At 48.0% G+C, this 15,798-nt stretch overlaps 1 protein-coding gene across 4 annotated transcripts in view; it reads left to right on the top strand.

Moving 5' to 3' along the window:
- The window catches only part of CSMD2 (CUB and Sushi multiple domains 2), a 600,967-nt gene that overhangs the window by 459,058 nt on the left and 126,111 nt on the right, over positions 1 to 15,798 (top strand). For all 4 annotated transcript variants that reach the window (XM_045064163.1, XM_045064162.1, XM_045064161.1 and 1 more), the window contains exons 28-30: positions 1,892 to 2,030; positions 5,663 to 5,850; positions 14,845 to 15,039. In XM_045064163.1, coding sequence (XP_044920098.1) covers positions 1,892 to 2,030; positions 5,663 to 5,850; positions 14,845 to 15,039 — 522 coding nt within the window. The remainder of the gene's footprint in view (positions 1 to 1,891; positions 2,031 to 5,662; positions 5,851 to 14,844; positions 15,040 to 15,798) is intronic.

Genomic DNA, 15,798 nt, shown 5'->3' with positions numbered 1-15,798 from the left:
ACTGTGCCCCTTTAGGAAGGTCCCCAGGGAGCTGGGACCACCCAGGCTGCATCAGACAGCTGCTAGGGTTGGGCCCTCAGAGCACGGGACAATGGGTCCTACTGTGCTAAGTCCAGGGTTTTATCTGGATCGTACAGGCCTCCGGCATGTCGCATTCATGTAACCTTCTTCTCCAAGAGGGCACAGGGGAGAAGCAAGCCAGAGGTGCAGAGAAGGAAGCCTGGTGCAGGGAACCATCCTTGCTCAGAGAAGCTCTCCCAGCAGGGGCTGCTCCCCTGCCCCGCCACCGGAGATTCTGAGCAGAAAGGAAGAGTGCGAAAGGGTTGCCCTTTCGAGGCAGAAGGTTGAGTCTCAGTGACTCTGGGCAGGTCTTTCAACTCGCTGAGCCCCAGGCTTCTCGGTTCTAAACCAGAAAGAAGAATCCATAGCTCACTGAGTTGTTGCGAGAGGGAAGTGAGATGAGGTTTCTAGAATGCTATGCGTCACGTCAGACGTAGAGTAAGTGCCCCCTTGAGTGTTTGTTCCAGTTGGGATTTGGGATATATTCTCCACAGGGGTGGAGGGGAACCACTACTCTTGGGATCACTCAGGCTCTTTGTTCAGCCACCTTAGGGCTTTTATGGCCCAGCCTGAAGCCTACTGTTTTTTAAAAAAAGACCCTGCGGTCATTGACTGAGCCTTCAAAGGCTTGCCCTGAGCGAAAGCTACAGCATGCATCTGTAAAGCTCAGCTCAGCGACAAGACTGTGGCTGCCCTTGAGCTGGGTCTTGGACACACCCTTGGCTCCCACCTCCTGTGTCCAGACTTTCTGGCTTCTCCTTAAATGGCTTTCCTACTCCTGTGGGCTCCCAGCTGATGTACTTGACGTCAACCTCCAGTGGCACCCTGTGGGGTTTCTCAGACCAAACCATACTAATAGTCTCTACCATATTTCCTGGATGACCCCATACACTTACCAGCCCCCATCTTATCAGACCCCACTGTTTCAGGGCAGTGACTCAGACAGCCATCTAGGGGAGACCCTGACTGCAGATCTGGGAAATGCCCCAGTGGGCTCCATGTAAGCTGCTTGCTGCCTCACCAGCCACTTGCCCCCTCCCTGCCTGTTAAAAGGCCCATCATCTCAGGGGGGTGGGATGGGGAACCACCATGGAAGTATGGAGCTCTGTCGTATCTCCATCCAAGTGAGGTGCCCCCACTCTCTTAGACAAGGTCTTCAGGAAACTTGGAAAGTATCTGGAGCTCCAGGCAGAGGCCAAAAGCATTGACAGGGAGGGGGCCAGCCATGCTTGGCAGGTGAGCATGACTGTATTCTCCACCCCTCTGACGGCGAGCGCACTACATCTCGGATCAACACCCACAAAGCTCACCTGGAAACTGGACAGGAGGCAGCGGCAGGAGACCATGTATTTCAAATGTCTAAAAGAGGAGTATCAACTGCCTCCAAATAAGAATTATTTACTGTATTCCAGGTGCTTTAACAGACCTCTCCAACATCTTTAGCTCCATCCATGAGGGAAATAGTACCTCTTCCTGCAATAGGGAAAGGTTGCTGAGGTCCACAGAGGTTAGGGTAATTCCCTAAGGCCTCATGTCCAGGAAGTGGCAGAACTAGGTCGTTCAGTTTTGATTTTAATAATTTCTTGAGGTGAAATTCACATAACATAAAACTCACTTTTTAAAATGAATGATTCAGTGGCATTTGGTACATTCTCGATGTTACACAACCACCACCTCTGTTCCAAAACATTCCCGTCACTTGGAAGTAAAACCCTGCACCCATTACATCCCATCCTCTCCTCGGTTTTCACTCAGATCTGCCAGACTCAGTCCCTCCTCCACTTTGCCTCCCCAGCACCCAGACCTGACCCTTGTCTTCCTCTCTCCCCAGCTCCCTGCGGTGGAGACCTGACAGGACCATCAGGAGTCATTCTGTCGCCAAATTACCCAGAACCTTACCCACCAGGCAAGGAGTGTGACTGGAAAGTGACTGTCTCTCCGGACTACGTCATCGCCCTGGTATTTAACATGTATGTACCTTTCCCCCAGGTGGGAGACGAGGGGCTCAGAGCAGCTGGGGGGTTTAGACCAGGGTCTCCAGGTGAGTGCACACAGGTCTGCTGGGAGCAGACGAGGGAATCCAAAGGAGGGAAACTAGCATTTGTTGGATGTTTCCTGTGTGCCCTGTGCTGTGCTCATCGACTTCATACATTATTATTTTATCCTTATAATTACTGAAGTAACTATTATTCTTTCTTCCTTCCTTCCTCTTTCTTTCTTTCTTTCTTTTTCTTTTCTTTTCTTTTCTTTTCCTTTCTTTCTTTCTTTCTTTCTCCTTCCTTCCTGTCTTTCTTTCTTTCTTCTTTCTTCTGAAGATGTTGAGATTCAGAAAGCAGGCCCTTGCTGGATCCTTTCCACACCCCACTCCTCTGTGTTTCCCCCTTTGCTCTCACCTGGCTCCCTTCCTCACACTCCCTAGTGTGCAAACAGGCTTGGGTTTGTCTCAGGTCCTCCCCCATCCAGCTCCTGGCCTGCCTCCCACACTGCCTCCTTTATCCCTTTAGAGGCAAACTCTTCAAAAGAATCATCTCTGCTTGTGTCTACTTCCTAGCCTCCTGTTCACACTCAGACCACGGATACCTGGGTTCTGCCTGCGGGCTTCCGCCAGAGACCCCAGCAAACTCCTGGTTGCTACACAAAATGGCACTTCCCATGTTTTATCCCACTGTACCTCTCGATCATTCCCTCCATCCTTACCCTGATTTTTCTCCTTGGTTTCCATGAAGTTATTCTCCTCCAGTTCTCCAACTTCTTCTGTGACTTCACAGCTGCATTGTTATGCCCTGCCTTCCTTGGCCAGGCTCTATCGGGAGCCTTTTCTCTTCGCATCCACACTCCCTTCCTGGGCCCGCTCCTCTGCTCCGATGGCTTCACCTCAGTCTTAGAAACAGGGGACTCCGTGCTACCACAGCCCGGACTGCCTTCTGAGCTGCGGGCTCTCCTGTCCAGCTGTTGGGGGTCTGGTGACTGATGGTGCCTCTGATGCAGCACGTACAAAACTGAGCCTATGACTTGCCCCCACCCCAGAAGAGCTCTCTCCTGACCCCTGGGGAGTGCCACCTTCCTGCAGCTGCTGCTTCCATTAGTGAACAAGGCCTGGAACCTCACATCTGCCTCTCTCCTCCAGCATCTGCGCTACTGTGCTGTTGAAACTCTCATTACTTACCCTCCAAACTACTCCCATAGTCTCCTGACTGGTTCCTCAGCCCCCATCTTTCCCCCCATGCCAGCCTCTTCTTGAGTTAGCTGTAGCGGTGATCTTTTCATGTGAAAATGCTAAAACAACCACCTCGGCTTCCATGGGAACATGCAATAACATGCTACTCAGCCACAAAAAGGGGTGAACAACTGATAGAGGCAACACGGCTGACTCTCAAAGATATCACACTGAGCGGAAGAAGATGGCCCCAAAAGAGCCCATTATGTAGGATCCCACTTACATGAAATTTTGGGATTCAGTTCGCTAAATGAATCCATGGTGATAAAAATCTGTTCAGTAGTGGCTTCTGGGGAAGACTGACTGGGAAGGGGAGAATTTGGGGATGGTGGGAATGGCCTGGGTTTTGCTAGGCATGTGTCAAAACCCATAGGTGATATATTTATGAGCTGATCATTTCATGGTGTGTAAGTCATACCTCTATTTGAAAACAAACACACAAACAAATGGATCTCTTATTTTAAAGTCCTGTCGTGGCTTCCTCTTCCTATAAACTCAGAACTTTGGTTTTTCAGTCCAAGCAATCTGGCTGCTGCCTCCCTCTCCACCCAGTCCCCCCGACCCCATCCTAACCCCTGAGCTCCAGTCAGCCTGAGCTGCTCACAGCTTCAAGACTATTCCTTGCCCTTGTGATCTTGCCTCTGCTGCTCCCTTCATGGAGACTTCCTTTTCCCTCCTTGTCCAACCATCAGGGGTCTCTGCACTTCCCAAAACTTGACACCAACTTGGCCTCCATGAAAGTCTCATTTCCTCCTCCCTGAGGAACTTTGTGCTGTGATCCCATGTGCCCGCACAGGCTTTGTACTTTGCTTTGCTGTTGTCATACCTGTCGCTGCCTTCAGCCCCATTGCCATCTTGAAGGTGTAACGGCGGACACAGTCCTGTGTCCCGAGCACCGTGCAAGCACCTGTACACTGAGCACACTCAGACAAAATGTGATGACTGAAGGAAGACAGGGATAGACAAGGCAGTTAGGAAGTGCCTCAGCAGGTGACCCCATTGTGAGGGTACCATGGAGGAAGGAGACCAGTATATATCCGGCTCCCCTACCAGATCCTTCCCCCAGATCCCCATCCTATCTCCCTGCCAGCCCTACCCACTTTGTCCTAGAGATGTCATGGTTCCCTCTCTCTGCCACTTGTCTCAGCTAAAGAGTGGAACTGCTGTCCCATTCTTAGTCCAGGTGGAGTATCTGAGGATGCCAGCGCATGACTCAGCTCTGAACAAGTTAGCGTCCCAGATCTGTTCTCAGCTCACATTCTATTGTTTTCGTGTTTGTACCCTTGACCAGTACCCATGGCTTTCCTGGATGCGTACCTAAGAATGGAGTTGCTGCCTCATAGGGCCAGCATATGTTCAGATCTAGTAGGTGAACAGCTTTCCAAAGGGGCCAAGCAACTTTACCATGCTGCCAGCAGGCTCTGAGAGCTCCAGGGGCTCCACATTCTTGCCAGTCTTGGCATTTTCCATCATTTTCACTCTAGCCAAACCAGTGGGATCGATGATATTCAAGGACTCTAATACCCAATTTGCTAATTTCTTTATTCAGTTTTTTTTTTTTCACATGAGCATCAAGATAACTAAGAAAGAGGCACACCTGTAGGTGCCAGGAGTGGGGTGATAGCAGAATCTGAGAAGAGCTGGGAACTGGCACGGAGATGAGGGGACACAGCCAGCTTCTTCATGAAAACAGACCCCTCCCCACCTGGGAATGGCCCCCTGGGTGACTCTTTCCCTCTTGGAAAAGGAGGTGCAGTCTAACACAGTCTAAAGACCAGTGCAAGCAGATAAGAGAGCGTACCTGCTCTGACTGACTCTTCAGTATATAGAATTGGTAACTCGTTTTTCCTTTTGTGCAGAGTGTAGTGAATTCAGACAACAGTATTGCATTATAATCTTCAAACTTGCTAAGAGACTAGATCTTAGTTATTCCAACCACTATAAAGAAGTGATAACTATGTGAGATGTGATAGAGGGACTACTTTTCACCACTATAGCAATCCTATTACAGGATAAAATGTATCCGATCAACAAGTTGCACACCTTAAATCTACACAATATTCTATGTCAAATGTAGCTCAATTAAAAATACTTTTTTTCAGAAAGAGGGATGTTGGGTTTTCAGCTCTAGCTTTCTGGGCATTGGCTTTAGTGCCCAGAAGAAGACCAGTCTTCTCTGCCCCCAGGCCTGGCTTATCCACGTCCTTGACTGGGAGACCATCGGGGCTTCCGGCTCTCCCTCCCACTGGGAAGAGTCAGGAGCCAGGCACCAATGGGGTGGAGGGCTCACTGTCTGGGAGTCCCCCTACCCCAGTTGAGCCTGAGGCCCAACAAGAGCCTTTTCTGACCTTAGTGGGGTGGGGGTGGGATGTTTTTGTTCCCCAGCTTTAACTTGGAGCCTGGCTATGACTTCCTCCATATCTACGACGGACGGGACTCTCTCAGCCCTCTCATAGGAAGCTTCTATGGCTCTCAGCTTCCCGGCCGCATTGAAAGCAGCAGCAACAGCCTCTTCCTGGCCTTCCGCAGTGATGCATCCGTGAGCAGCGCGGGCTTCGCTATCGACTACACAGGTAGGACCCTGGCACCCGAGGATAGGGAGGGCAGGGCCAGGCAGACCTGGCGGAGGGGAGGGGCCTCGAGGAGGGCAAAGGCGGGGTCACCGGCAGAGCCCCTCCCAGCCCTGTGGCCCTCCAGGTGGCCTAGTCTTTCCTTCCCATGTGCCCCAGGCCGGGGAGACAGCGGGGCCGGCACTCTGCTCGCACCTCATTTCTATTGCCACATCCCTGCTCCTCTTCTGTCCTTTTCCTGTGACGGTCAGTCCTCGCAAGCTGAAGCAAAGCAGTCAAAGCAGGGATCAGCACGGGTTTCTTCATATTTTAGGCTTCTGAGGCATCTGGCCTCTGTCCCCACCACGCAGGGCTGCCACTGCAGCACTCAGGTGGCCCAAGACAGACTGTGAAGGAATGGGTACAGCCACGCTCCCATAAACATCTCCCTCTAGACACACACAGTCTAGATGACCAGTGAACTGCGTCCCAGGCTCACATTCTCTACTTCGCAGCCATGTGGCCTTGGGCAGGTTCCTGAACCTCTCAAAGCCTCCATTCTCTCATCACAAAATGCTGGTAGGCTGATCCCTGCCTCACAGACACGTGAGGATCCATGACCCTGAGCTTCAGAGCCCTTGGTCTGGCACCTGGCACATAGCAGGTGCTCCGTAATTTTCCAACAGCAAGAATAAGAGAGGCTCCAGGCTCCCAGCTGCTCCGAGTGCTTCTACCCTGTTATTCTCTGGGTGACCTTTTCTTCTTCACTAATTATCCCAGACACCATCATGCAAATCCTAGCCCCACTTCTTGCTTGATTTGTGCACTTGGCAAGTTATTATCTCTTGGAACCCGTCCCTCCATCTATAAAGTGGTGGTAATAATAATTATGCTGCAGAAGGTTAAAATTAAAAGATATTTTATACCTACATATTATATGTAGGAGTACAATGCCCAGTAGGTGCTAAACACTCTACAGATACTCTAGAGATGATTGATTTTGTTATTGGTGCGCTAACCCAAGTTCACCCGGGCCTCATCAGCCTGTGTGGACAAATGGGGTCATATTACCCGTTAAAATTAAAAAGTTTCTGGCTCATGGCCCCACTTGCATAGTGTCGGACCTCAGCAACCTTTTAAAGGGTTCCTTAATTAAATATTTCTGGCAACTGCTGGGAATGTCTCACATACACTCACAAATAATACCAATCATAACAAGAGCTAACTTAGCATCCATCCACTGCCAGCACGGTCCTAAGTACTTCACATCCATCATCACATCGAGATCTTCGAAATCACTGCTCTTTTGTCAGATAAAGTTCTAGAAGATACTTAGTGCACAAAATAGAGAATGTCTTGCCGTGGTCTTCTCTCCTCATGGGGCTGGCCTGGATAATGGATATTTTGCCAACCTCTCTTCCTCCAGACACCGGCTGTCTATCAGTAAACCTGCTGTTCCCAAACCCTTCTGCATGCACTGGTGTCAGAACAAATATGGTTACATAGTGTGGAATTCTAGGGGAGGCATGACTTAGACTCCGCCCAGGACCATCACTCTGCCACTGCCATCCCCACTGCTATATTATCATCTTCATTTTTCTTCCATTGCACGCACAGAAGTACCCTAAGCTCCCTGCCCCCTGGCCATTCTGTTGCAGCCTTGCAAAACAACACCCTGTGTCACACCCACACTCAAGTGACTGAGAATGACCAGAAAGGGTCACACAAGCATGACACTTGGATCCACCACAAGTGATGGCTTTTAACCCTGGCCTTAGCCACCTCCAGCATGTCCTAGCTGGGGACTTCTCCTGGGTGGAGATTCCAAAATGTCACCCCAGAAGTCACCCCTTCCAGCTTCTTCACAAAAGGACTTCAGCTCATTGTCCCTGGATGCAATAAGTTCATGGGTTCACGGCATCCTGGCTGCAGCCACCTCTTCCCCAGTCCCCTTCACTGAAAACACAGGCTAGAGCCACACTTCCGGGCCCCCTTTCCCAAAGCCCTTCCCACTTCCAGCTGTCGGCCCAAGACTGCACCTGGAGGGGTCCCCAGCTCTAAAACACAGCCTCAGTAAGACCTTCCAGGCAGCCATCTGAGCCAGCCAAGAGGCTGAAGGAGACCAGTTACAAGGGAAGAGGAAAGGGGATGCCAGCCAATGCACCCTCGGCCACCTTGTTGGCATCTGTTGTTCAAGCCCCAAGACAAATGTGCCTGTCTGGGGTGGGAGGTGCCTGGTGAGGCCTGAGGCAGCCTTCCTTCCTTCTTTCTCAGATAGCATACTCCCTAATATCAGCCATCTCACTGCTATGGCCCTAGCCTCTGGTCAGGCAGCCCATTTTATGGGACCCAGGGACCCTCTGCCTTGCCCCCACGGTGGTCTTCTCCCCATCTCAGGATCCCTGGATTCCTGGAATGGACCCACTCTGCTACCGGATCCCATGGCCTCAGTGATATCCCTGCCATACTCAGTATCTTTATGGGGTGGCCTTCATCACTTATGAACTGTGTTAAGCAAGCCCTTTACATTCTCTGAGCATCCCTGCCTCACCCATCAAAGAAGGACAAAGCACTGGGTGAAAGAGCTGGTGTGGGATAGGAAACAGACACAACCCCCAGCACAGTGCCCAACACCAGGAGCTACTTGGTGCACACGTTGATCCACATTCTCCATCTGTTGCCTTCTTTCCTGAGAAATGGATATTTCATGTGTTCTGCTCTTGTTTGGAAGAGAGAAGAGTTTGGAACCCTCCTCATGGGGCTAGCCCCGTCAAATGCAGTACATTTTCTGTTTACTGAAGATACAAAGTATGAGATGATGTTTTGCACACACCTGAGTGTGAAATGTTCATAGCATGAATATGTATGGTGTGTGTGTGTGTCCTATATATGTCTCCAACCCATGGCAAATATGCTGCGCGAGTCCACAGAGCACCATACACTAAGATGCAGCCCATCAGGACCAGCACACTGAGGGAGGTCTGGATCCTCAGGAAGAGAAGCATTGGCCTCATCCATGTAGATGCCATCCTGTGTTCAGAGGCAGAATGCTGTCTTGTCTTTTGTCCAGGAGCCCTGAATCTCCTCGAATGTTGAGTATCTGGGTCTCCCAGGAGCTGTGGCTTCAAGTGTCCTGGTTTGGGAGATGAGAGGAGTGATGTAGAGAGATGTTGCCAGATTCTGCTGGGCTTAGTCTAGTGAAGACCACGGTCTGAGGTCAACCCCTCCTCTGACTGGAGACATATATAGACTAGGACCTTTCCCCACATCTTGCCAAATTCCCAAGTGGGAATCAGAAACAGTGTGGTTGCAGCTGACTCAGGGGTCATTTAGTTTCAAATCAAGAGATCCACTCATAATTTATTATAAAAATGCAAAAAAAAAAAAGACATGTTCAAACAAACTTGAGACAAAACTGTCTTATAAGAAAATTAATGGCCAAAATAATTTAAGATAAGAGAGGTTCTATATCTTAACAGTACACATAACAAAAACTCCCTTTCTCTTAACACAAAAAGGGAACATATTTTTAAAAGACAAGAGCTCAAGGGCAGGAAGCATAAACATCCAAGGGACTGGAATCAGGAAGGAAGAGTCAAAGGTTGAGATTACCTCCTATCTCCAGGACCACTTGGTCTCCTCCCTGCTTTTTCCTGAGCATCTGCTACATTCTCTTCTCTCTATAGATGCATGTTCATTGCTTCTTCTAGGACAAGTATGGTGGCCTCACTTTTGATCCTGAATCATTTCCTAGTCTAGGTCGCAATTCCAAATCCCAAAGGACCTTAAGACTGACCAGGATTCAGGCAAGCATCCACTGAACAGTGCCATGGAATTAAGCTTTTTCATTAGGGCCAAGGGCAAGTCATGCAGTTTTACTCTTTTGTTCACTCAATAAATATTTACTTAGCACCTTCTGTATGCCAGACACTGATATAGGGGCTGAGAACAAAGCGGGGAAAAAAACAAAGTTCCTGCCTCCATGGACTTCACATCCTCAGGACAATCAGATGGATAGACATTTCTGTTACCTATAAGTCTTGGATATTCACCTACTTAGAAGACAGTGATGGGCAAGGTTGTAGGTGTCTCTGTCCAGTTGCACCTGGAAGGAGGTTGTGTTGTCTAAGTCATTCTAGATAGGTCTTCTAGATGATTCTGAATGCAGTCGTGTTATTTGTGGACTTCTATAGGACCATGCTCTGAGGCATTCTCATCTGAATTCAGCTACCTGGTTAGCTTTACCCTTTACTGGAAGGAAAAATAGGAAATAAGAAGGATCCTGGTTTTTTATATAATTACTAAAAATGAGACCCAGAGAGACTTAGTGTCTTTCTCCAAGCCAAAAACATCAGAAGAATGGGTGTGTGGGTGGGGGGAGACTTTCTTGTCATCTTCCATCAGGTGTGGTGGCCTCTTCCTCCTGAGACAGGCTAGGACATCCATGTATGAGTGTAGAGACCATTCATCCATTCAACAAATGCTATTGAGCTCCCACTTCCTGCCATGCCCTATCCTGAATATGGAGGCTGCAGTGGTGAGCACAATGGTCATGGCCCCCACCCTAAGGTACCTTCAAGGTGAGTGAGGGAAATAGACAGTACATAAGTAGACCAACAAGGAGTTAGAAGCAGATATTAGGAAAGAGAAAGCTGCTATGAGGAAGAGAAATGGGAATTCAACCATAGAATGGCAGTTGGTGAAGGTGAGGACCTCGCCCAGTGTGTGATATTTAAACAGAGACCTCAAGGTTGAGAAGAACCCCACTGTGTGAGAACAGGCCTGGGGAGTGTTGCAGACAGAGGGAGTTTGAAGAAGTTCAGAAGAAGAGTTTGAAACCTGCGGTAGAATATCTGAAATAACTCAGGAAAGGCCCAGGTCAGCTTCTACCAGAAGGTACTAAACAGTACCTATTTTCTCTTTCAAACCCTTGGATGTAACATTATGGGCCAAGGAGTTACAACCAGAATTCCACACCTGATTTCCCTACCACACTACCACCACCCACCACTTCCATGGGTCTTTCTTCCTTAAATTGAAATTAGAAATATATTCATGGTTGCCTATTTTAAAAGTAGCATGTGTTTGTTGGAAAAATTCAAGCAATATAGAAGCACATAAGATGTACTCTAAAAATGTAACACCTCCCACTACTACCATTCCCTGAAGTATCATTATTAATGATTTTTTATCTCATTCCAGATATTTTATGTGAATAAAAGGTAGCGTGAATTCTAGAACAAGGGTTAGCAAACTTTTTCTGTAAGGGACCAGACAATAGTTAAGCTGGGCAGGCCAGAGCTCTCTGTTACATCTGCTCAACTCTGCTCTTGTGATGCTAAAACAGCCATAGGCAGTATTTAAACAGATAGGTATGGCTGTGTTCCAATAAAACTTTTTTAAAACTTTATATAAAAAAAACAGTCAGTGAGACTGTGGGCTGTAGTTTGCTGATCTCTGTTCCATGTGAATAGAGATCATACCATCTGTACTAATATGTCACATGGGTTTGTTTTTACTTTGTTTTGGTTTTTGTCCAATGATCGATCTTGGTCGTCTTTCCATATTTGTATTCAAAGACTTTTGCAATTCTTTTTAAAGCCTGCTTGTATTTCAGTGGATGGCTGTAATCCAGCCTTGTTAACCAGTTCCTTACTGCTTGGGTGTGTGGATTGCTATTTTCAATGTCTTGCTATTACAGTGTTTAGAAATGTTCCTTATCTATTAGACAAAAAGAAGCTGGTTCTTTTATTATTCTTGTTTTAGAGGGCATGGTTTTTATTTATTATTATCCCAATGACGTTTCAGTCATTATAGTTTTATCATTCACATCTGAGCTCTGGTCTGGCTGACTAAAGACCTGATTTTTGTCTTAATTCTACTTCTTCCCAGCTGAATGGCCTAGGAAACTCATTTAGCCTCTCTGATCACCACATTTCTCATCTGTAACCTGAATAGGAACACACCTGGCCCTGTCTGCTTCAGAGGCCTTTGTGAGGCAGAAATGAGATAACAGATTGGAAGGTACTTTGAAAATTATAACGTGATATCCCTCTGTAAGGGGCTATCATCATTATCATTATCCTTGTCATTTTCATTAATGGGATAATGTTTGGAATGATGAGCTCTTCTTGCTCTGACATGTGAGAAACTATAAAATACAGTCTGTATTTGGAATTGCTGATGTGATTGTGGATTTTCCAAGTCCTGAGGTGTTCAGCCAATCAATTCAGCATTCATTTGTTAAGCATCCATTATGTGCCAAACAGAGCAGGCTCTAATATCAAGTACTGTGATAATTGCCAGGGTTATGAAGAGAATAGGTGATGGTCCTGTCCTTTAGGAGTCCAGAATCCACTGGAAAGAAATACACTTAACCAACCTACCAAGTTAATGTCACACATGCTATAATTCAGGAAATAAAAACAGAATTTTGCCAGACAGAAGGCAAAGTTCAGGAAACTTGTTCAAAAGACAGTGGCATTAAAAATTATAGGAGTTTTTGCCATACAGAGAAGGGAAGAAAGGACTTTCTGATGGTGTGAAGTTCTGGGACAGACATGCCCAGCTGTTATCCAAAATCACAGCTTCTTCTATGAGGTAGAAGTTTGTTCTCCTTCCCATAAAAGAACTATAGAGATTGTCATCCTGGGATGATGAGGTGACCCCCATCCCCAATGCTCTTGTCTTTCTGTCCTACCATGCTGAGACATGGCTCCCATTTTCATGGCTATCTCAGGATCTAAGATGGTGACTGGAGTTTCAGCCATCATGTCTGAGTTCAGACTGGGGGAAGGAGGAAAGAAGGAATAAAGGGCCAATGAGCATTCTCTCAGCTGAGTCACTTTCTCTTAAGCAGTCTTTCTTGATGTCCCAAATTTATCCATTTAAGAAATATTTATTGAGTGCCTACCATGTACCAGGCACTGGACTAGAACAGTAGATAAAAACTGGATAACTGCTTCATGGAACCTACATTCTCTTGTAGGGAGATAGAAAAAAACTGGGTAAATATATAGTACATGAGATAGTATTAATGCCAGTACAGAGAAAGGTGACCGAGAGTGGTGGGGAGAGGAATATCAAAAATTTAAGTAGCTGGTCAAGGAAGTGTCTCTGAGAAGAAGACACTGTATTAAATCCTGAAAGAGATGAGAGAGAGTGAGAGCATGTGGATGGAGGAATATTCCATGCACAGAGGCCAATGTGGTTGGAGCAAAGTTATCAAAGGGATGATAGGAGTTGAGATCAAGATCATAGAGGGGTAAGGATTAGGAGTAGAAGTTGCAGGGCTTGTAGGCCTGTAAGGATTTGGGCTTATACTCTGAGTAGGACAGGAAACTCTCTTACTTAACTGTATTTGTGTCTCTTTGGCCAGATGTAGCTGCTTGGAGGTCAGAATGTATGGATTTTAGCTGGTATCTTGATACTCTGACAAAATCTGGTTTCTATTATTTAAGGACAAAGAGGGGAAATGGATATTGGGTGCCACAGCTAGTCATCATCCCCTTATAAACTGTGTCAACCTAGTCCTAAGTTACCTAATTTCTTGGAACTTCAAATTAGGTTTGACCTGCTGTCACTTGTTAAAAGGAGAGATGAAATAAAAGATGGTGACAGTTCCTTGTGTCTCTGTGATTCTCAGATGGGTCAACCAATGGACCAGTTGTATTCTGGCCAGAGCCAGTAGGCTTCAAGAGAAGACAGATTTGATGAGGGGTTAAAGGTGACACAGCACAGGGTGCATAAGGAAGCCACTGAGGGGACGTCTGCTAGACGAGGGACCATTTTCTGGGTCCCAGACGAATTTAAATGCAATAGTATATCTGGGACCACTGCACCCTTAGCTATCATCAAAGACAAAGAGCAGGACCATCATAAGGGCTCCGGTGCAAGAGTGGCCGGACTTGGCAGGACCCTGGACTCTCAGAGCCCCATCCAATCAGTCAGTGAGCTGACTAGCAGCTGAGTAGCACCCCCAAGCAGTGGCTGCCTCGGAAAAGTGGCCTAAAATATGTCCAAGTGACAATGACAGCCTCAGCAAAATTCCTCAGCTATTCATCTCTGAACTCTGATCCTTTCTATTCTGTCTCTTTCTTCTTAAATCTGCTATTTGAACTTCTGAGTCCTCCTGAAAGGGCTGCTGGCACTTTTTTGTGAGCCCCAATCTCTAGACCTCCCTGTAGGGTAGCCTCCAGCAGCCAAATGGAGCCCTGACACCCAGGGGCATGTCCCTCACCCTGCCCAGCCTCAGTTGTGTCCTGACGTTGCCCGCCATGACACCACCAATGGTATTTGGATGAGCGGTCTTTTGGATGAGGAAAAGGAGCAATGGGTACATGTGAACACTGGCTCCCAGGATCTGCTCAGGATTTCCAGCTAATGGTGAGGGAGGCTGCAGAGTACCCTTCTCCAGAGATGTGGGGTCCCAACTAGTGCACTCAACTGCTCAGGCAGCACCAAGTTCAGTCTCATCCAACATAGAGGGGCAGAGAAGGGGTCTGTTAGGCACCTCATGGAATGCCTAATTGGGAAGACATATATGCAATGAAAATCAAGTGGAAAAACACTACTGTTTTAATAAAGTAGCAAGCACCCAATACCCCCGTGCATAATCCTGGAAAACTATTTAACCCTAGAAAGCTGAGGGCTTGAAGTGGGGTTTCCTACTTCCTTCCTAAATCTATGTATTGGTACCCATGCTCTCAGAAGTCCCTCCCAGGTATGGGTGAGAGCAGGCAGCCTCTCTTGGAGAGGAGTGAGTCAAGGAATGACAAAAAGCCCCCAGTGTTTGGCTGTGACTTGCTCCTTTGTGGGTCAGGACAAGAATGTGGGAGAAAAAGGAAAATTTAATTCTTCACCTAAAGGAAGGACCACCAATCCCAAATCTCCATATGCTCTGTGGCTAATTCGAGTCAGAGTCTTTTCTTGGGTGCACCATGGACTTAGGTCGCTAATGAGTCCTGTGTGTGTGTGTGTGTGTGTGTGTGTGTGTGTGTGTGTGTTTCTTCTTTCTAGAAAACCCACGGGAGTCATGTTTTGATCCTGGTTCCATCAAGAATGGCACACGAGTGGGGTCCGACCTGAAGCTGGGCTCCTCCATCACCTACTACTGCCACGGGGGTTATGAGGTTGAGGGTGCCTCTACCCTCAGCTGTGTCCTGGGACCTGATGGGAAGCCCGCATGGAACAATCCCCGACCAGTGTGCACAGGTGGCGGAGCGGGGACGGGAAGGGGTTGGAGGGAGTGAGAGCATGCCAGCGGCAGAAGGGGCTATTGGCTGGGGGAAGGGAGAGGTGAGAAATGGCCCTCAGAGTGGGCCCCTTGTGTTCACTGTGAATGAGAGAGGCTGGTAATTCTACCAGCTGTACAGTCCCTATCAACATGCCCTCACTCTCAGATCACAGTGTTCCCACACCCACTCACAGGGGCCCCCAGACGTGCCACCAGCTCGTATAAGGGAGATGGGAGTTTAAAGGTGACCTGGACATGTTTCTGAGCCTAGGAAGAGTCACTGAGAGGTTGGATGTGTAAAACTAAGGCCAGTGGGGTCTGGCTCAGCCACGGGGCCCATGCAAGAGGCATGGGATAGAGTCTCAGAACTTCAGGAGCTTGGTGGCCATCCAAGTTGGAAAGCAAGGAGGCCCCTTTACCCAGGGGAGAGGAGCTGACACTCAGGGCCACCCCTTGTGGAAGTGGGCACCATGGAAGGGAACAGAAGGTGGCTGGGTTGCATGTTGCTCCCAGTGGGGCTACTCTGGGATCTTCAGCTGTCTACTTATGAGACACTAACTGCCTGGGGGAAGCCTCAGCCAGGGGCAGAAGATCAATCCCAGGCCCCTGTGCCTCTAGGGATTGATAAGAGTATTACTAGTTAGAGGGGCAAGATCTAACTTGTGGCCTGGAGGGCCTTGGATGGCATCAGGGTGGGTTTTGGGCCATATGCCAGCCAGGGATGTCTTCAGAACTCC

Source organism: Mustela putorius, unplaced genomic scaffold (genome assembly GCF_011764305.1).
Source record: "Mustela putorius furo isolate JIRA1106 unplaced genomic scaffold, ASM1176430v1.1 tig00003853_pilon_pilon_pilon, whole genome shotgun sequence".
Lineage (NCBI taxonomy): Eukaryota > Metazoa > Chordata > Mammalia > Carnivora > Mustelidae > Mustela > Mustela putorius.
Note: the sequence above shows the minus strand (reverse complement) of the source record. Positions and strands in the feature narration are given on the sequence as shown.